Source organism: Entelurus aequoreus, linkage group LG09 (assembly GCF_033978785.1).
Source record: "Entelurus aequoreus isolate RoL-2023_Sb linkage group LG09, RoL_Eaeq_v1.1, whole genome shotgun sequence".
Classification (NCBI taxonomy): Eukaryota; Metazoa; Chordata; class Actinopteri; order Syngnathiformes; family Syngnathidae; genus Entelurus; species Entelurus aequoreus.
This window is the reverse complement of record NC_084739.1, coordinates 39,372,180-39,394,720: the sequence shown is the minus strand read 5'-3', so window position 1 is coordinate 39,394,720 and position 22,541 is coordinate 39,372,180. Positions and strand designations below refer to the sequence as shown.

Genomic DNA, 22,541 nt, shown 5'->3' with positions numbered 1-22,541 from the left:
AGGCACAGAGCTATTTCTCAGCGTGTGTTTATTCCAGCCGGCACGTTAATACACTGACACACATCCGGATTCCCATCATGCATTGCTTCAAAATTACGACAAGTAGTAATGTCCAAAAACATAACAGAGACAAAGCAGAAGAACGAAGAAGAGACATTCATGGCGACGACGAGTAAGAAGAAGAAGTACGCTTGCAAGTTCCAAAATGATTGGAAACAAGAATTGCAGTTCATCTAGGACAGCTCGAAGGGGAAGGGGTATGCTAGGGTAAGATCGAAGATTCCAGACTCTGGTGCAGTTGATGAAGGCACTTTTGTGCGTGCCACACAGCAATGCATCATCAGAGAGGGTGTTCAGCATGGTTAGAAAGATAGTGACAGAGAATAGAACGAGGATGGACAATTCAACCCTAAACTCACATCTTTCCTGCTACTTGCTGCAAAGCATTGCACTTCAAATACAACAATGAGTAGAGGAGTGTTATGTGTGTGTATATGTGTAAATAAATGAACACTGAAATTTAAGTATTTCTTTTATTTATATACGTATACCGTATTTTTCTGACTATAAGTCGCTCCGGAGTATACATCGCACCGGCCAAAAATGCACAATAAAGAAGGAAAAAAACATATATACGTCGCACTGGAGTATAAGTCGCATTTTTTGGGGAAATTTATTTGATAAAATCCAACACCAAGAATAGACATTTCAAAGGCAATTCAAAATAAATAAGGAATAGTGAACAACAGCCTGAATAAGTGTACGCCATATGACGCACAAATAACCAACTGAGAACGTGCCTGGTATGTTAACGCAACACATCATGGCAAGAGTCATTCAAATAACTATAACATATAGAACGTGCTATGTTTACCAAACAATCTGTCACTCCTAATCGCTAAATCCGATGAAATCTTCCTCCCCGGTGTCGCCTCTGGTATGTCCCTTCTTTCTGCTGCTCGATTGCCGTTCTCTGCCGCATATTTCACTACGTCCAGCTTGTAATCTGCAGTATATGATTTCTTTTTCGGTGCCATTTTACTTCAGTCCTTCTCAGTTTTTATAAGTTACCGCCAATGTTGATGTGGTCCATTTTAATAGCCATGGCAGTAGCATATAGCATATAGCAGTTAGCATCCCATGACCCACAATGCACTTCTGCCATGACCCTCCCCTGCCGAATTCTTATTGGTTGACGTGTGAGTGACAATTGCTGACGTGTGTGTGTGACGATTGCTGCCATTTGCTTCGTCTCTTACGCGAATGAGATAAATAATATTTGATATTTTACGGTAATGTGTTAACTCCCCCCTTAGCTCTGCCCCCTCCCCCCCAATCTCACAAATTCGGAGGTCTCAAGGTTGGCAAGTATGTCGATGTAAGATCAATGTACAAACAGCAGTCGCAACTTTATTTTTTTTTAACAGTCTCAAATTGTCTCCTTACTTGTCAAGCTGAGAACAGCACAGCACACACCCTTAGACTTAGACTTAGACAAACTTTAATGATCCACAAGGAAAATTGTTCACAATAATAGCGTGGTACGCCACATTTGATGTGACTGCGCTAACAAAATAATGGTTTCAAAAAAGTACCCTGCACAAGCATAACGTACTTAAAGCACTTATTGATACTTGTACACATCTATTGTGCTTTGACCTAAAATACTGGTCAAAATTGTCCAAAAATGTATTACACCAATAAATGTGAGGAATTTTGCATTTAATTAACAAATATTTGATAAAATGTTATTTGACAGAAAAGCACACACTCTATGATGGTAAAATAATTATAAAAAGTAAAAAAATGGAAATTAAAACGGAAACACTGAATGTTAGTGTTTTTATATTACTATTGTTATTTAAATGTATTGTTATTACTAATATTATTTTTCCACTTGTTGTGGTTTATTCATTACTAATTTATATCCGCCACATGGTACAAAAAAGCATGATAGGTAGGAAAGGAAATATTTCTAAGACCCTGGAAAGAAAGCTAGTGAGAGATGTGTCTGGAGATCCCAGAACAATTGCCAAGACACTAGTGACTGACTTAGCCAAGTCTAGAATTGTAGTCTCAAAGAAGACAATCACGAGAATCTTGCACATAATTGGACTGCGAGGCTGCAGACCAAGAACAAGTCCACAATTTTAAAGGCCTACTGAAATGATTTTTTTTTATTTAAACGGGAATAGCAGATCCATTCTATGTGTCATACTTGATCATTTCGCGATATTGCCATATTTTTGCTGAAAGGATTTAGTAGAGAAAATCGATGATAAAGTTCTCAACTTTCGCTCGCTGATAAAAAAAAGCCTTGCCTGTACCGGGAGTAGCGTGACGTCACAGGAGCTAGGATTCCTCACAATTCCCCGTTGTTTACAATGGAGCGAGAGAGATTCGGACAGAGAAAGTGATGATTACCCCATTAATTTGAGCGAGGATGAAAGATTCGTAGATGAGGAACGTTACAGTGAATGACTTGAGAGGCAGCGATGGACGTATCTTTTTTCGCTCTGACCGTAACTTAGGTACAAGCTGGCTCATTGGATTCCACACTCTTCTTTTTCTATTGTAGATCACAGATTTGTATTTTAAACCACCTCGGATACTATATCCTCTTGAAAATGAGAGTCGAGAACGCAAAATGGACATTCAGTGCCTTTTATCTCCACGACAATACATGGCGAAATGCTTTAGCTACGAGCTAACGTGATAGCATCTTGCTTTAACTGCATATAGAAACAAAAAAAATAAACCCCTGACTGGAAGGATAGATAGAAAATCAACAATACTATTAAACCGTGGACATGTAAATACACGGTTAATGCTTTCCAGGCTGGCGAAGGTTAACAATGCTGTGCTAACGACGCCATTGAAGCTAACTTAGCAACCGGACTGCACAGAGCTATGCTAAAAACATTAGCTCTCCACCTACGCCAGCCAGCCCTCATTTGCTCATCAACACCCGTGCTCACCTGCGTTCCAGCGATCGGCAGAAGGACGAAGGACTTCACCCGATGCGTTTGGCGGCCCGGAGACGTAGGAAGTCAAGGTGAGGTCGGCGGCTAGCGCGGCTAGCGCGGCTAGCGCTCCAACAAAGTCCTCCTGGTTGTGTTGCTTTAGTCCGCTGCTAATACACTGATCCCACCTACAACTGTCTTCTTTGCAGCCTTCATTTTTCATTAAAAAAATTGCAAAAGAGGTCCAGAATACTGTGGAATTATGAAATGAAAACAGGGCTTTTTGTATAGGATTCTACGGGGTACCATAACTTCCGTTACTCGGACTTCGTCACGCGCATACGTCATCATACCGCGATGTTTCAGCCGGATATTTCCCGGGAAGTTTTAAATGTCACTTTATAAGTTAACGCGGCCGTATTGGCATGTGTTGCAATGTTAAGATTTCATCATTGATATATAAACTATCAGACTGCGTGGTCGGTAGTAATGGCTTTCAGTAGGCCTTTAAGTATGTAAAGGACAACCTAGAGAAAGACTATGCATACTGAAAGTTTGTCCTTCGGGCAGATGAAACAAAACTAGAGCTCTTTGGCCATTTAGACACTGCTTATGTTTGGAGAAAGAAAGGAGAGGCATAGAACCCAAAGAACATGGTCCCCACAGTTAACATGGTGGTGGGACTATTGCGCTGTTGGGATGCTTCAGTGCATTTGGAACCGGGAATCTTGTCAAGGTGGAAGGAATACTGAAGAAAGAAGGGTATTTGAAGATCTTGGAGGAGAACCCTTTGAAGTCAGCAGCAAAACTGAGTATGGGTTGCCGCTTTGTCTTTCAAAATGATAGCGACTCAAAACATGTCACTCCTGGTGAAGAACTAGCTCCAGAAGGCCCAAGTGAATGTTATTGAATGGCCGGCACAAAGCCCTGACTTGAATACCATTAAGAATCTTTGGGGAAAATTGAAGACCAAGGTCCATGGCAGGAGACCATCAAATCTTGCGGAGCTTGAGAGGTTTGCCAAAAAAGAATGGGCTGGGATTGCTCAGGAGCTGCGTTTGAGAGGATGGAAAACCAACAAAAATTTGCAGGCTGTTATCGCGTAAAAAGTACACACAATTTCCTCCGGCGGGCTAATAATTTTGACTCTGGTAATTTTTGGTTTTCGTGAAATAACTGTGTTCCTGTGTGCAAATAAAAATATTGGAAGCAACCAAAATGAAACGAGGGTGTTTGGAAAAGCTGTGTAGAAAATGCATTGCTCTCTTTAACAGCACTTGGGAAATACCTCATGGGAGGGCTAACAATTCGGTCCTCAACTATATATTTAAAGTAAAGTTTTTGTTGTGCAATAAATTCTCATGTTTCATATTAATTAATAATCATGTTATTTTTTGAGATTACAATATCGCTCAAAAATAATCGGGATTATTATTTTTGCCATAATCGTCCAGCCCTACTTGCCAGTGTAGTGAGAGGTACAGCTGTTTAAACGCCAGCTATGGTCTCACACAGTAGACCCAGTTTGACAGCATCTGCTTACTTTCCTTTTCTGTTCTTAATCTCCAGCCATTCCTGGATAGACAATGATATTTCGTGCAAGGTGCCTTGAAAATAGTCTTTATGCCTTAAACACATTACGTTTGCTGGTGCACACACACTGAATTACCCATCAGCCACTGGGCGACTAGAATATTGTCTTCAAATAGCAAGACGCTGCAACCTGAGATGAAACCAGGCCTCCAGACAATGTTATCTGCTGGAAGCCTGGCTGGTAATAAGGTTCATTTATATTCATAGGGAACAAAGCTGTGCTGTCACTCACTTCAGTGCTACAAGCAGAAAGTTCAGCTCACTTCCTTGGACCCAATAAATAACCCACCATGTGTGATATTCGCACTTTGCAGGGATATTAGCACTTTGCTATTTCAAGGTAAAAGTGTCAATCATGAATTGTAGGACTACTAATTATTAAGTTTGGAGGTGTTTCAAAGATGAACTGCTTAGCAGATATAACTGCGTATATGGTAGAGCACTATGTGCTACTAAATATATATAACAGGTCAGCAATAAGGTTCTCACCTAAAATGGGAATGCTTGACATGTTTTTCCTACAATAGAGTCATAGAGTCCGGGATTTTTTCATAGTTAAAAGATCTTCGAGTTTACCGTTGTACCGCATCCAAAAAGAAAAGTGTCAGAAGTATGGTCGTGTTTTATGAGTTTGAGTGGGAGTGAAACTGGGTCAAGGGAGGAGCTGATGAAGCAGCTCATCAAAGGCTGAGAGGAGTGTACTGCTGCTGCTGGACAGTCAATAAATCGTGACAGGATGTTGCTCTCTGCAGCACTGCAAAAAAAATTGTTTATGTTTGTTAAATATATGTAGAAAAACTAGAAAACTTCCACATGACTCTTGAAGTCATCATTTATTAGCAGTGAAGACAAAATGCATACATTTGTTAACAGGTAGAGCACGGACTAAAAATAGGATGCATGATCAATATGACCTTTGACCCTAACCGAGCTAAAGAAGTGTAAAGATCATCATTAAATTGTGATGTTAAGTTACAATCAAATGACCTACTAGTTAAGATGCAATCTTTAACATTTCTGGAGTTTACTGACATACAACAACAATACAATAATGCCTTGAAATTAGGGTTGTATTATAAATTATGTAAATCTGACAGATGATAGATTGTCATATCGCGATAATGCATACTGATGACAGATTCTAGCTATGTCCCAAATTTGACCACAACAAGCGAACGGAAGCATCCTCAGCACAATGTAGCGTCTTCGCTAGCGGCTAATGTCCTTCCACAGTGCAGCTTCTAAATCACTAATCCTTATTTCCATGGGTGGCAAAATAAGTTTCTTACAAGTAACATTATCACTCGAGGAAAATCATGACTTAGCATGCACAAGCATAGCTAATTGCTAAGTCGTAGATCGATGCAAATATTGACAGTAATGACAACAATGGTTGTATCAGTATGTGGTCGATGAGACAGTGCTTAGATACATAATACCACAAAATCTTTTTTTTTGTCATTTTGGTTATTTTACAATGTCAAGAAATAAGAGCCAGTTGTAGTTATTGCTTTTGTAAGTAATAAGTAAAATTAATAAAAATTATTAACACATTTGTGAAAAATGTCATTAAATGATCTAATACTGCTCTCCTACAACTATTTAGTATTAGATCAATACCCAAACTTGTAGCATCACTAAAACCAATGTTAAGAATAAGCACTTATTACATTTTATCAAAAGTATAGGTAGAAACATGTTACATCAGAAAGTAACCAAATATTACCAAGTAGATTAATAATTAGTTGTGAAAAAACAATACAACTGGAGATTACGCAATGTGTTACCGCAGCCAAATTAGGAGTCTTTGTAACCCATTTTGAAATGGTTCTATTACCATTTATATGCCAAATAATATATTGTGATATATATTACTACAAGAAGCTACAATATACAGGGTGATTGAAAAAGAATACGCCAAAATTATCACTCGATATTTCAAAAATGAAAGACAATAAAAAACCTAGCTTGAACACGTGTTGTACATACATACATACATCCATCCATCCATTTTCTACTGCTTGTCCCTTTCAGGGTCGTGGGTGGTGCTGGAGCCTATTTCAGCTGCATTCGGGCGGTAGGCGGGGTACACCCTGGATCAGTACATAACTTTTGAGTATTTATTCCATGCTTTACAAGTGCTCAATATGGCCACCACCGGCAGCACGGACAACATCAAGACGATTTGAGAATTCCTCCCAAACGATGTCGCGATCCACCGTGTTGATTGCTGCTCTTATCCGATCTTCCATGTTATCGAGGTGTTCCAGGACTCTTTCCTTTACACAAGCAGCTATAGTCTCTATAAACTGTTTTACCCACTGTCAAATGCTCTCACGATGGGGTGGATTAATGCCAAATTCTGTTCTAAAAGCACCGTGACAATGGCATTTGTTTTCGCATACGTTAACACAAAAATAAACACATCGACTTCCTACAATTGAACCCCGCCGAAAGGATTACATGACCACCGGCGTGGCAAAGTTGGGAGAGTGGCCGTCCCAGCAATCTGAGGGTTACTGGTTCAATCCCCACCTTCTACCATCCTAGTCACGTCCGTTGTGTCCTTGAGCAAGACACTTCACCCTTGCTCCTGATGGGCCTGGTTATCGCCGTGCATGGCAACTCCCGCCATCAGTGTTTGAATGTGTGTGTGTGAATGGGTGAATGTGGAAATAGTGTCAAAGCGCTTTTGAGTTCCTTAAAAAAAGGTAGAAAAGCGCTATACAAGTACAAGTACAACCCATTTACCATTTACAATGGTGAAATTATAACACAATACAACTTGGATAACTCCTGTATTAAATGACCATTGATTCAGTCTATTACAATGCTTTAGAACTGAAGAAATGCATGTTGATTTTGGCGTATTATCTTTGAATCACTTTGTACTGTATATTACGATGTAGATTTTAGTGCATATTGCCCATCCCATTTTGAATTAAATTATATTTTTGGCTGAAGTTTTAATGTTACTCAGCTCATGTGCACAGACTGTAAGCCTTCAGTAAGTCCTCATCACAGCTTTTTTGTATTGATTTCATTATTTTAATAGACAAATGGTGCACAAGTGGTGGAAGTTGGGTGCTAGTATTCCATTGTGACATCACTCCCATCAGAACCTGCTGCAAAGCCAAAGCGGGCCTATCAACTTGGCTCATAGGACACCATGTCCTCGTTTGCTCCTCTTTTGCAGTCCCTCTGCCCAACACACATAAAACACAACAGCTGAACGGTGCCAAGCTACCGACTGAAGCGTTCTACTTACTAGCCTTAGACTCGCCCTTTTTTAATCATCTTAATTACAAAATCAGCTGTCAGTGGATGTAATGAAATGCTTTGCTCTCTATCCTGTTCGCGGATCATTATGGAGCGACCCATTTCCCTGTGATAATGCAGAGAGCGGAAGGCATTCCTACTCTGTCATCAAAATAATGCACATGAATGCAGTCAAGCAGTGTAAGGTCAGTCCACGACTACATTTAAAAACAGGTGTAGTGAATAAGCGCTTTGGAAAAGACTAATATTAAAAATGATGTTCTCTTTTCAATGTTTTTGGTCCTCAGGTCCTGTTTGTCTAGTACTTCACATCGGTCATGTACTCAGCTGTGTAAAGTACTGATGGATTTAGTTCTGTAAACAGCTTCCTAAAGGCCAATAATTTCAGAGTAACTCCTGTGGAACCTGAAACGGTTTAATTGGTCTCCTATGCCTTTCCCCAAATTTTCGGTGTATCACTAGTCAATAGTGCGCGAATAATAAATTACATATATCCATTCATACTGGAACTACCTTCTGGTCTTACAGTGTATGTTTGTGCGTTAGGATGTTCATTTTTCCCATGGTCTTGAACACACTGTGTTGGCTAGAATGAGGAAGTGTTGTGTGTCCGGGAGTGAAACACGGACACAGACCTATGTATGCACATAGGAATTACTAGTTTTGGAATTAGGCCTGTTGTTAGTATAAGATTGGTAATAAACGCCAAAAAGAGTGTCAGACTTTGTGTGTCTTCTTCTGGACGCTACAATACATTGTATTACTTTATTTGTTTTCATGTAAAAAAAAACCCAACAACTCTTTTTTTAAGGTGTGGCGGCTAATATTTCCCTGTGGTGCACCTCATGTCCACATAATGCTCCCATTTGAGATGAGAATTTGAGTGACCTTGTTCTCTGCTGTAGTTTGTAACAACAATATGTTTGTGTTGGTCCGCCACAAATGAAAGAATGTTTGGGAAACGCTGGAAAAGTTGAAAACTCAGCTCGTATTCTTGTTGCAGGTCCCGTGGTCTACGTACTGGACCTGGCCGACCGACTAGTCTCCAAGGCCGGACCCTTCGCCGCGGCCGGCATTATGGTGGGCTCCATCTACTGGACCGCCGTCACATACGGCGCCGTCACCGTCATGCAGGTGTGACAGTATGAAAACACGTCGCGTTTATTTACACTTGCCTGCAGCTTCATTTAGTCTTGTCCCGTTTGCAGGTGGTGGGCCACAAGGAGGGTCTGGATGTTATGGAGCGGGCAGACCCTCTCTTTCTGCTCATCGGCCTCCCCACCATCCCCGTCATGTTGATCCTGGGGAAGATGATACGCTGGGAGGATTACGTCCTGCGCCTGTGGAGGAAGTACTCCAACAAACTGCAGATCCTCAACAGCATATTTCCAGGTCCGCTTGCTTTATCCTTTGCTTTGATTTTGAAAATCACAGTGCCAATCAGGGTTGCTTGCATGCTTGTCATGTTTGCTTCTGTTAAAATGCTTTTTGGGACTTGTGAGCTGGTAGAAACAGTAGAATATGAATCAACGCAATTATTCAACCCGCCAGACAGCATTTTTTGTTTGGAATATTTTGGGCTATGCCAGGGGTTCTTTACCTTTTTGATCTCGGGGCCCAACTTTTTTATTACAAAGGGGCAATACTCTTGATTTATTTCATATTTAATACTTACATCTAACCTACTTAGTTTAACCGGATACAGTTTGTCAAATAAAACAAAAACATGTGTTAATCACAAAGATTTGTATCAAGGCTTAGGTCAGGCTGATTACAAAAATAAATATTAATCCAATATAGGTTGATTGGCAACACTAAATTGGCCCTAGTGAATGAATGTGTGTGTGAATGTTGTCTGTCTATCTGTTGGCCCTATGATGAGGTGGCGACTTGTCCAGGGTGTACCCTGCCTTCCGCCCGTGTGCAGCTGAGATAGGTTTCAGCAGGGGCGTCACTAAATCTTAAGGACAGGGGGGGCTTAGCCCCCAGGAGATGCAGGATGCGAGCGAACGTAGCGCACGAGCACAAAACTTCACAAACGGCTAACAAAGACTTTGAAATTATTCATTTTTATTATTATTATTTCAATCGGTTTAGTTTCAATCTGTGTTCAGTACAACAACAAACATGGGTTTGCACAGTGACATTTTGTTTACAGCACCAACAAGAAACAATTACTTGCATGATCCTTCAAGATACACTGAAACACAATGAAAGTCATGGCGTTAGCCTCTATGTTTTTAAAGGCCTACTGAAATGAAATTTTCTTATTTAAACGGGGATAGCAGATCCATTCTATGTGTCATACTTGATCATTTCGCGATATTGCCATATTTTTGCTGAAAGGATTTAGTAGAGAACATCGACGATAAAGTTCGCAACTTTTGGTCGCTGATAAAAAAGCCTTGCCTGTACCGGAAGTAGCGTGACGTCACATGTTGAAGGGCTCCTCACATTTGCACATTGTTTACACCAGCAGCGAGAGCGATTCTGACCGAGAAAGCAACGCTTACCCCTTTAATTTGAGCCAGGATGAAAGATTTGTGGATGAGGAAAGTGAGAGTGAAGGATTAGAGTGCAGTGCAGGACGTATCTTTTTTCGCTCTGACCGTAACTTAGGTACAAGGGCTCATTGGATTCCACACTCTCTCCTTTTTCTATTGTGGATCACGGATTTGTATTTTAAACCACCTCGGATACTATATCCTCTTGAAAATGAGAGTCGAGAACGTGAAATGGACATTCACAGTGACTTTTATCTCCACGACAATACATCGGCGAAGCACTTTAGCTACGGAGCTAACATGATAGCATCGTGCTTAACTGCATATAGAAACAGAAGAAATAAGCCCCTGACTGTAAGGATAGACAGAAGATCAACAATACTACCAAACCCTGAACCTGTAACCACACGGTCAATGCTGTGCCGCCTGGCGAAGCCTAACAATGCTGTTGCTAACGATGCCATTGAAGCTAACTTAGCTACGGGACCTCGACAGAGCTATGCTAAAAACATTAGCTCTCCACCTACACCAGCCCTCATCTGCTCATCAACACCCGTGCTCACCTGCGTTCCAGCGATCAACGGCGCGACGAAGGACTTCACCACGGTGATCGTTGCGGTCGGCGGCCCGGAGACGGAGGAAGTCAACCCAGACAGGTGAGGACAGCGACGCGGCGAAGGACGGCGTTGTAGCTTTCGACGACACCCCGGCCGCCATCAGAGTCCGCAAGAAACATATATTTCCCCAAAGTTACGTACGTGACATGCATGCACGTACGGGCAAGCGATCAAATGTTTGGAAGCCAAAGCTGTACTTACGGTAGCGCGTCTGCTATCCAACTCAAAGTCCTGGTTGTGTTGCTGTAGCCAGCCGCTAATACCACCTACAGCTTTCTTCTTTGCAGTCTCCATTGTTAATTGAACAAATTGCAAAAGATTCACCAACACAGATGTCCAGAATACTGTGGAATTATGTGGTGAAAACAGACGACTTAAGCTGGCCACCGTGCTATTCCAAAATATCTGCTTCAACCTGTGACGTCACGCGCAAACGTCATCATACCGAAACGTTTTCAGCCGGAAGTTTCCCGGGAAATTTTAAATTGCACTTCATAAGTTAACCCGGCCGTATTGGCATGTGTTGCAATGTTAAGATTTCATCATTGATATATAAACTATCAGACTGCGTGGTCGGTAGTAGTGGGTTTCAGTAGGCCTTTAATTCACAACATAGAGGCTAATGCCACAACTTTCGCTCACAATACAATAATTGTTTGTTCCCAAATATTTTGAAGTTGCACATATTACATTTTGGGCACATATGTGACTAAAATGGTTGTAAATTCAAGCCCTGGAAATATTACTTAATTACTTGAATTAAAGTAATATCTGGATCGGGATAGTTTGGCTTGTATATAATATATTTATATATATATTATGGAAAGCCGTTAAAGAAATTAAATATATATGGAAGTCTGAATAGAAATGAGAAACATTTATATATACTGTAAATAAAAAAGACTTAGTCTGCTGATCTGAAAAAGAGCCAAAGCTGTCAAAGAGCTGAGGGACCATCTTCAAAGTGCAATGCTAAAACAAATAATGCAAACAATAAAATGTAACTTCCAGGGCTTGAGATTAAAGTAGTCCCGTTGTCCCGGGGACGGTCAAAAAAATGCACGGGACGAAATTAAATGCTCCCCGGGACGATGGCTTTTAACCATTTTTTTTATTTTTATTTTTATGTATTTATTCATTTTACATTTTATATTAAATATCTTGGTTTTTCCACCCTCTGAAAATCCTATGAAATGTTTAACAAGCCATCCTATAATAATACAACAGCTATTAATGTAACAATACAATAAAACAAATATATTTAATGATGTTTTCATTATTTTAACAATAGGCAAATGTATATTACTTTATATAATAAACACAAAACTTAAAAACTAAATTATTTACAATTGCAGACACAAGGTTCTTGTTCTGCAGTGCTGTGTGCTAATGTGCTTTGTACACCTGCCAAGACCGCAAGCAAGGTCGCAGAGAAAATGCGGACTGGATTTTGAGTGATGTGGGCATTTTGTATATGAACAAGTGGAATGGATTGGATACCGACGCACTAAAGGGGCTCTCTACCTTACACTATGAAGTGAGGGGAAACTGAGTGAATAATGACAGGTTATATGATTATTTATTTAAACTCATATTCGGGCCACTTTATAATGAATATGTCGGCATGTTCTGTGTGGAGTTTGCATGTTCTCCCCATGACTGCGTGGGTTCCCTCTGGGTACTCCGGCTTCCTCCCACCTCCAAAAGACATGCACCTGGGGATAGGTTGATTGGCAACACTAAATTGGCCCTAGTGTGTGAATGTGAGTGTGAATGTTGTCTGTCTATCTGTGTTGGCCCTGCGATGAGGTGGCGACTTGTCCAGGGTGTACCCCGCCTTCCGCCCGATTGTAGCTGAGATAGGCTCCAGCGATCCCGAAGGGAATAAGCGGTAGAAAATGGATGGATGGATGTCAGCATGTATTTGTAAAAAAAAAGAATAAAAAAAAAATATATATATATTTTTTTTAACACCAAATTATTCAGGGGGGCTTAAGAACATTTTAGGGGGGCTTGAACCCCCCTAAAATAGGCCTAACAACGCCAATGGGCTCTAGCAACCCCGTGACCCCGTAAGGGACAAGCGGTAGTAAATGGATGGATACTTAAAGGTGCCATATGTAATAATGTGGCCAATAATGGTACTGCAATCACGGCCAAAATTATGTAGTCCCCTCCCACTCTCCATGACTGAGGTTTTATTTATTTATTTGCACAGTATAAAAATTACAAAAGGTAACATTCTTAAAAAAGGTTTCTCTTGTTTATGCTTATTGCAAGATGGTTTACTAAGTAATTATGCCACATTTTACTGATGTCGATTAGCCAAATGTATTTTTAAAATTACGAAGTAATATTTTCGTCGGGAGTCGGGACAGATTGTTGGCATTACCCTGAAATGTCTAGTTTGACCGCATAGACGACCATCGAAATAATTATGTATACTAATATATTAGATATCACATAGGCCAACAGTAAAATGACCGCCACATTTCGTTCAGTATAACTCCATGTTGCATCCAACCTGACGCACTGCATTCTCTTCCATGTACGCACATCACCATCTTTCAGTGCAGAGTGTGATTCTATGAGCCAACCCACGTTACGCATAAATCATATAGCCTACTACCATGTCAATACACAAAGTAGAAATACCACTCCATATGTGCCTGTTGCACATACAGTACCAGAAACTGCAATTAGCCGTGCTAATGTCGGAACGCATTTCGTCAGTGTAACAGCATATTGAGAACAAAATAGGCACGGACACTACCCATATCCACATAGGTTTTATTTGTCGAAAATATACTTTGCCCTGTGAGTTGGATGACACATCGACATACAGGCTAACGGGCATATATTTCCCCCGTTAGCCTGTATGACGATGTGTCATTGACCGGGCTAGCATGCTAAGCTTTACACTAGGAGCTGAGCATCACACTAAGCATTTGTTGCACGAACATACTAGCTTTGTTAGACAAGGTCATAGCCTGTATTGGACAATATAGTTTACCGTACATACGAAATTTAAATTTCCATTTATTACAAGTAATAAGAAAACACAAATGCCTTATTTATTAGCAAGTTTGGCGTCAGATGAAAAAATCTTATCCGTCTTAAGTCGTCTCCATCTTTCAAAGACATCCCCGATACGATCCTTGTTTTGTTCCTGGCTTTGTCATGAATAGATTGATAATCGTTACGACGCCTTTTAGATTCATTAAGGTCTGACATGTTTAGTAACTTTACCAGTGGCAGTAGCTCGACTAAGGTGGCGGTGCGTAACTGGCAACCTGGATGTGACACACTCACAGACATTGTAATTGGTCAATGGTGGAGAGCGGGGCATCGAAATGAAAACAATAAGATTTTGGGGCTGTACATCTAATTTTGAAATGAGCATATCCCGGCTGAACTACTGTTATCAGTTAATAGGGTATTTGAAAATAACATGATATATTAATGCCTTTGACATATCAGGGCCATTTAATGATGACTTGACATTAGATTATTACATATGGCACCTTTTAATATAAAAAAAAAAAAAAAGGCAGTCACAAAAACTAAGGAAAAATGTATTTACATACAATTATGCAGTGCTAAAATTAATACATTTCAACTCAATTAATGATACATAATGTTTCCTAAATATACTGACAATAAAATTATAGTGCAAATAAAAATACAGCTTCTCCACTTTACTCATAACTCTCTATGATTTCAGCTCTAGACTTCTTCTGTTTGTTTGATATTGTCATTACTGCCACAAGTGGTGGAAACTAGTTTTACAACTGATTACCGCCAAGACGCATATGTACCACAGCTGGGAAACAGATATTTTTTGGCGGCCCTCCGGTCTCAACAATGAAATACCCTTTGGTTAAGAAACACTGAGCTATGGCACATAATAAATCACAAAAGCTGCTAAATATATATTTATTTTACTTTTCGGTCTGTGCTTGCAAGCGTGAACACTAAGTGGGACAAACCAAGTGTCTTTTTTTAACTTTTGGTCGGGACCAAAGTACAAGTGTGGATGTCCGCCTTGTTCACCAACTAAAAGACCAATGGAATCATGTTTTATGACATCCTTCTTTTAACATTTTATTCCATTAGCAAGTGTCTAATAAACTAAAATATGCAATTATGGTAGGAATTGCGCGTGAATGCGGTATGTGTGCAAGCCGCCGATACGCGTGAGTGGAACTGAAGTGCTTGATTGTCTAGGGTGAGTGGATGTGGATGTTGGATCGGTTCCAATATGGTGAGAAATGTGGCAGTTGTGCAAGTTTGAAAATTGGCCAATTCATTTTCAATGTGAAACATTTTCTGGAAAACCTGGAATTCCTGGTAATGTGGGATATTTGGAAAGTTGAAAGTTTGATAGCTAATGTTTCCTGGCTGAGCTGAACATTTTGATAACTGAAAGGTTGTGATCGGATGACAACTTTGTGCCGTGAAAGCTTATGAAAAAACAATGGAATAAAAATAATAATTATGATGATTTTTAGTTGTAAACATGTGTGAATGCTTGGGTATTCACACAACACAGGCCATCTAGGCTAAAGTATTGATGCAATTCCCAATCTTCCAACCAAAATTGCCAACCAATTATTACAAAGAAAATTGCTGCTGTCATTGTGTAAAGTATACATAACTGAGTATGCGGCACACTCACTACCTGTATTGCACTGATACTATGTTTTATTGCTGTCATACCCCATCTGTTGGATAAAAAGGCACTACATTTGACCCGCAAATAAAATAGTTAGCAAAATATTATATTTGCTTTATATTTCGTTTTTTTTAATGAATAGTTCCGCAGAAAAGAATATGAACTGTACCACTCTGGTCAATAAGCTAAATAGTAAACTGTAAAATATTTACATTTGCAGCAATCTTCTCTTCCAACTTCATTTGGTGTTGAGCTGTCTCTCGTGAGCGAAAGTAAAATATGAAAACAAACACAGTTTGACGCTTCACAGCCAAATTACACAACAGCTGTATCGGTCACATCGTTTTTGTTCTCAGCGATACTCACATGGAGGGACACGGTATCACTCCTTGTGTTTCAGAAGGAAACAATGCTTCAGTATCGTTCGACCCTATTCAAGTCCATAATACATAATCGTAATATGTTCGTATTATACAAGTTTAATGAGGTTGAGTTATACGTTTGTACTTCCACGGTAAGACATCCTCACAGTTCGTACATACCTCGGTATTAAGGTCACGGTTTGGTTCATTTTGTGTACAGTATGGTAACAACTGTTACAATGTTATGTGTATGCTGTTGGACCTCAGCAAAGTGAATGAAGTGGACTTTGTATTACACATTTTTGCATAATTAGATAATTAAATCCAGCTAGTGTGATCATGACAAAGTGACAGGTGGAAATTATTTTCAGAAGAGAGTGCATCACTGGTTGGACCTTCTCAGGTTTGCCTATCACTACAATTTCACGGACTGTTTTTTTGTCAAAATCATCTTGGTATATGTGATTACTGTATTTTCCGGACCATAGAGCACACCTGCATATAAGCCGCACCCACTAAATTTTAGAAGAAACTTTTTTTTTCCATTTATTAGCTACAACAGACTATAAGCCACAGATATATGTTGTGAAGAGTCATTTGTGCAGAAGTTTAAAAATTACATACCTTAATTGTATCCAAATGGTGCCTGTAACACGGCAGTAAAATGTGTGATCAAACAAAACAGAAGTCATTGTCATAGACCCAAGAGTTGGGTTAGCTAGCTCTCCAATCAGCTAAATTGACTCAATAAGTCCACGGTGACATTTTGGTGAATTTACAAAACAATACAAAAAAACTGTCATTGTAAGTTAATAATGCTAACACAGACACTTCTGAATGTGTTAGCATATTAGTTAATGTTAACAACACTAGCTTGATTACATTACGATAGCACGTACAAAGGTGCATGAAAACACTCCGACAGACAAGGGACGGTTTAGTAAGTATGCATTTTTTTAGTAATATTTCAAAACTTATAAACTTTGCTTGGAGTGATGAATGAAGAATCCTTTTGAGCAGAAACGCTATGGATGACTAGAAGACTGATTGTACTTCCGGTTTAAAGCACAAAACAGAAGGACATACTGTAGACCACATGTGTCAAACACAAGGCCCACGGACCAAATGTGGCCCGCCTCATCATTTTATGTCTTAAAAAAGGTCTATGCTGCTTTTAGGCGTACGTTGACCGCCTAACTACATTTCCCACAATGCACGGCGATTGTGTTATCTGGGAAGTGACGGCATCCCGCCACTAGATTGCAGTGTATCATTGTATATGCATCATGCAAGGAGGCAAATTGTGATTAAAATATCCACAAATGATCCCAAAATGTTCAGGAAAAAAGACATATTTCATGTTAACATCACAATAAGTTTCCTGCTCATTTTCCCCCTGGCGGCGTCTCCGCAGGGCTTGGCTGCCCGGTCCCTCGCATCCCAGCAGAAGCCAGCCCATTGGCCGATCATGTCTCGGCCACTCGGATCCTGTGCGGCGCGCTGGTCTTCCCCACCATCGCCACCATCGTGGGGAAGCTCATGTTCAGCAGCGTCAACTCCAATCTGCAGAGGACCATCCTGGTGGGTGGTGCCTCACGCACACGCACGCACGCACGCACGCGCACACACACACACACACACACACACACACACACACACACACACACACACACACACACATACTGGTTGTCATTTGGAATGGGGACCAAGTTATTGATCGTCACTTATGGGGACCAGCCTTTCTACAGGTTGTGGAGGCGTAAACATTTTTGGGTAAAAAGGCCACTGCCCAGTTAGCTCATACACATCTTTAAATCTCTGGATTGATGAAGTAATGTGCTGATCATTCTTACTGGGGACCCTGGGGAAAAAGAGTTAATATGGATCTTGGGGACCAAAAGTAAATCATTTTGCATAATTCACCCTAATTTGTACGTGACTACTGAGGACCATTTAAAAAAAGCTCAAATTAATTATGACATGATCCTCAGAATACATCACTACAACTGTCCTCTTATAGGAAGTTTCACCACTTGATACCAGCTACAGCCCGATGAGGGGGCTGCTATGCAAATGTCTCACACTCAAACTAACCAGTAAACATGTTTTATGGGCCAAAGCTTAAAAATCACTTCGGCATCTTCAGAATGGATCTGACTATCATTTAAAAAGGTTTCCCTTTAGGGGACCTGTTTTTTTGTCCCCATACCGTCAGAGGTCCCCTAAAGGTGACTGTGTAAACAGAGTAATGTCCCCATTAAAGGCCTACTGTAATGAAATTGTTTTATTTAAACGGGGATAGCAGATCCATTCTATGTGTCATACTTGATCATTTCGCTCTATTGCCATATTTTTGCTGAAAGGATTTAGTAGAGAACATCGACGATAAAGTTCGCAACTTTTGGTCGCTGATAAAAAAAGCCTTGCCTGTACCGGAAGTAGCATGACGTCACAGGTTGAAAGGCTCCTCACATTTCCCCATTGTTTACACCAGCAGCGAGAGCGATTCGGACAGAGAAAGCTACGATTACCCCATTAATTTGAGCCAGGATGAGAGATTCGTGGATGAGGAACGTGAGAGTGAAGGACTAGAGTGCAGTGCAGGACACATCTTTTTTCGCTCTGACCGTAACTTAGGTACAAGCTGGCTCATTTATTCCACACTCTCTCCATTTTCTATTGTGGATCACGGATTTGTATTTTAAACCACCTGGGATACTATATCCTCTTGAAAATGAGAGTCAAGAACGCGAAATGGACATTCACAGTGACTTTTATCTCCACGACAATACATCGGCGAAGCACTTTAGCTACGCAGCTAACGTGATAGCATCGGGCTTAACTGCAGATAGAAACAAAAGAAATAAACCCCTGACTGGAAGGATAGACAGAAAATCAACAATACTATTAAACCATGGACCTGTAAATACACGGTTAATGCTTTCCAGACTGGCGAAGCTTAACAATGCTGTCGCTAACAACGCCATTGAAGCTAACTTAGCAACGTGACCTCACAGAGCTATGCTAAAAACATTAGCTATCCACCTACGCCAGCCAGCCCTCTTCTGCCCATCAACACCCGTGCTCACCTGCGTTCCAGCGATCGACGGAGTGACGAAGGACTTCACCCGATCATAGAAGCGGTCGGCGGCTAGCGTCGGATAGCGCGTCTGCTATCCAAGTCAAAGTCCTCCTGTTTGTGTTGCTGCAACCAGCCGCTAATACACCGATCCCACCTACAGCTTTCTTCTTTGCAGTCTTCATTGTTCATTAAACAAATTGCAAAAGATTCACCAACACAGATGTCCAGAATACTGTGGAATTTTGCAATGAAAACCAAGCTTTTTGTATTGGATACAATGTGTCCGAATACTTCCGTTTCAACAATTGACGTCATCATACATAGACGTTTTCAACCGGAAGTTTAGCGGGAAATTTAAAATTGCACTTTATAAGTTAACCCGGCCGTATTGGCATGTGTTGCAATTTTAAGATTTCATCATTGATATATAAACTATCAGACTGCGTGGTCGGTAGTAGTGGGTTTCAGTAGGCCTTTAAGTAAGCATTGCCAGAACACACACACACACTCACGCACACACACACACACACACACACACACACACACACACACACACACACACACACACACACACACACACACACACACTTGTGCACACACTTGTTTTCAACATGTCAATATGTGTTTCAAGCTTGTTGTTCTGGCCCACCTCCTGCAGGGAGGAATCGCCTTCGTGGCCATCAAAGGAGCGTTCAAAGTGTACTTCAAGCAGCAGCAGTACATGCGACAAGCACATCGGAAGATCCTCAACTTCCCCGAGCAGGAGGACGCCTGAGGAGCGAGCAGACGGACGCCAAAGGGCCACGAAGACCAAGTGTTGGCGATGAAGACTATCAGCGTCTAAATGACCCTCACTCATCCTGCCAACACTTTTTCTTTTTAAACTCCAGTCTGGTCAAGGTGGAGGCACAGAATGTTCTCCACAATTAACACTTTATCAAATGTTAGCTTTTATAATAATAAAAAATAATATAAATTGTTCTTTTATAAAGTTCAGTCAGTGTTGAAAAAGTGTATTAAAATGTTCTGAAGGATGATGCAATACTTCAAAGGCAAGCAGGAAGTATAAAATCAGCTGTCAGGAGTCAGTTGGGTTTCCCCCAACAAATGTTTTGTTGATTGTCTCAAACTCTTTTAAGCCATCCCGATTTAGAAAGTGAAAGGTTTGTAGCGCGAGGTTGCAACGCCTTTCACTTGATGGCTGTCATCGCTCGTCACACTTCTTGCTGTCAATCACATCATCAGGATCGCACACTTATTTCCACTTGATGCTGATTAGTGGCGGCGTTCGGCTGTGAGTCACGTGGGCAGTGTGTAGGGGGCGGGGCAAAATAATTATTTGTGCTCATTAGGTGAGGATTTGAGCAATTCCATCCGATCAATGCCATTTGCTTCTTAAAACATTCCAAATCTTCAGAAATACAATATCCATCCATTTTTTACCGCTTGTCCCTTTTGGAGTTGCTGGAGCCTATCAGCTGCATTTGGGCGACATTTAAACTTAAATGTCTTTTTTTTTTTTGCATTTTAATCGGACAACATACCGACAACTAATAAATATTTACACATTTCAATCTGATTATACACATTTTGAACCATCCATCCATCCGATTCATTTTTTATATTATTTTATTTGATGAACTCTATTCATAGTCCAGTACATTACTACAGAAATAATCTTTTTTTTTTTTTTTACATTTTAATCTGATAATTCATGTGTTAAACGGATTTTTCAAATTTGAATCAAATACGTTTTATGACAAATTTGTTTTAATACACATTTCGCTACTTATTTTTTTCACATTTTAATTTGATACTACACTATTAACTACTTTTTCCATTTTAATGTGATACACATTACATCTTCTAAATTTTAATGTTACACATTTACTATTTGAATTTGTTTTAATCTAATATAAATTGAGTCACAGATATTTTATTTATTTTCTTCCAAATTTCATCACATAACACACTAAACCACTAACGTATTTGAATCCCATTACACACATTGAACTAGTACTTGACATTTTATTTGTGTCCGAGGTTCTGATGGTGAATTCACGTTTGAGTAACAGGAAGAAAAAACCTAAACGCAAGAGACACGTTGACATGTAACATCTGCATGCAACAAATAACAAGACTGCTAGTTGACATTAAGTTATTCATTTATTTGTCTTGTGTTCTCCATATTTGGATTTCCGATGCCCTGAAGGACACAACTTCCTTTGGTCACGTGACTTGCGGACTGTTCTACATTTTTCAAAGGGGGTCATTTTTTTAAAAGGTAACAACCTAGTAAAAAAAACAAGAGAAAGTGAATTTTCACTTTTTTTTTTTTTTTTTTTAAAGGAAAGTATAATAAAACAAATGTGAAAAAAAAATCTGACTATTTCATAGTAAGGTGATTTTATTTTTCAACGTTACATTTTAAATATTCAATCACATCAATATTTGATGAAAGTAAATCAAACAATCTCATCGTGTATACATTTTATTTGCTGGGGACAAACGGCACTGATTGGGGACAACGATGTTTGCACTCGACATCCATTGCTTTCAGTCTCCCCTAGGGGGGGGGGTTTACCCACATATGCGGTCCTCTCCAAGGTTTCTCATAGTCATTCACATTGACGTCCCACTGGGGTGAGTTTTTCCTTGCCCGTATGTGGGCTCTGTACCGAGGATGTCGTTGTGGCTTGTGCAGCCCTTTGAGACACTTGTGATTTAGAGCTATATAAATAAACATTGATTGATTGGTGTGTCAGAAGGGCGCCCTCTACAGGTTGGAACCACATTAGGTGGCTCAAACAGACTCCAAACATTGTGGCGAAAATCGGAGCGATCAAAGAGAGGGGGGGGGGGGGGGGGGGGGGTCTCGCCCAGGGCGCCACTGAAGCAGACTCAAATATTGCGATTATAATGAATGAATGTGAATAAATTAGATGACAAAAGGAAAGTGTTGCTGCAGAGTCTTACAGAGTGGGAGAGAGTACCGCCACAATAAAAGCTGTGAATTGCTGGTGTCAAGTCAGTCAGTATAATGTGACTTTATTGTGAAAAGACTCCACTCACCTTTAACCTGCCCGAGTAGGCCTGGCACGCTTTCCCTGCAAACTCACAAGTTGCTTGTCAGTAGTCTGTTTTGTGAATTAAAAGTATTTTCCAAATATGAAAAGTGCTGTTGGAATATTTCATGAGGAACATTAATGGCCTGATCTACTAAAGGTGTGCATGACTCATACTTGCCAACCCTCCCGAATTTTCCGGGAGACTCCCGAAATTCAGCGCCTCTCCCGGGACAAATATTCTCCCGAAAATCTCCCGATTTTCCATCACAACACACTAAACCACTAACGTATTTGAATCTGATTACACACACAGTGAACTAGTACTTGACATTTTATCCATGCGGACCTGAGTGAGGACAGCCTTTTTTCACGTCCGCTTTCCCACGATATAAACAGCG

The 22,541-nt window shown here is 40.3% G+C and overlaps 1 protein-coding gene across 1 annotated transcript in view; it reads left to right on the top strand.

The window, feature by feature from the left end:
* marchf5 (membrane-associated ring finger (C3HC4) 5) overlaps positions 1-21,926 on the top strand; it is a 50,768-nt gene extending 28,842 nt beyond the window's left edge. Inside the window, exons 3-6 of the mRNA XM_062058745.1 lie at positions 8,839-8,969; positions 9,044-9,227; positions 17,408-17,574; positions 19,734-21,926. Coding sequence (XP_061914729.1) covers positions 8,839-8,969; positions 9,044-9,227; positions 17,408-17,574; positions 19,734-19,850 — 599 coding nt within the window. The 3' untranslated portion in view covers positions 19,851-21,926. The remainder of the gene's footprint in view (positions 1-8,838; positions 8,970-9,043; positions 9,228-17,407; positions 17,575-19,733) is intronic.
* The last annotated feature ends 615 nt before the right edge of the window (positions 21,927-22,541 follow it).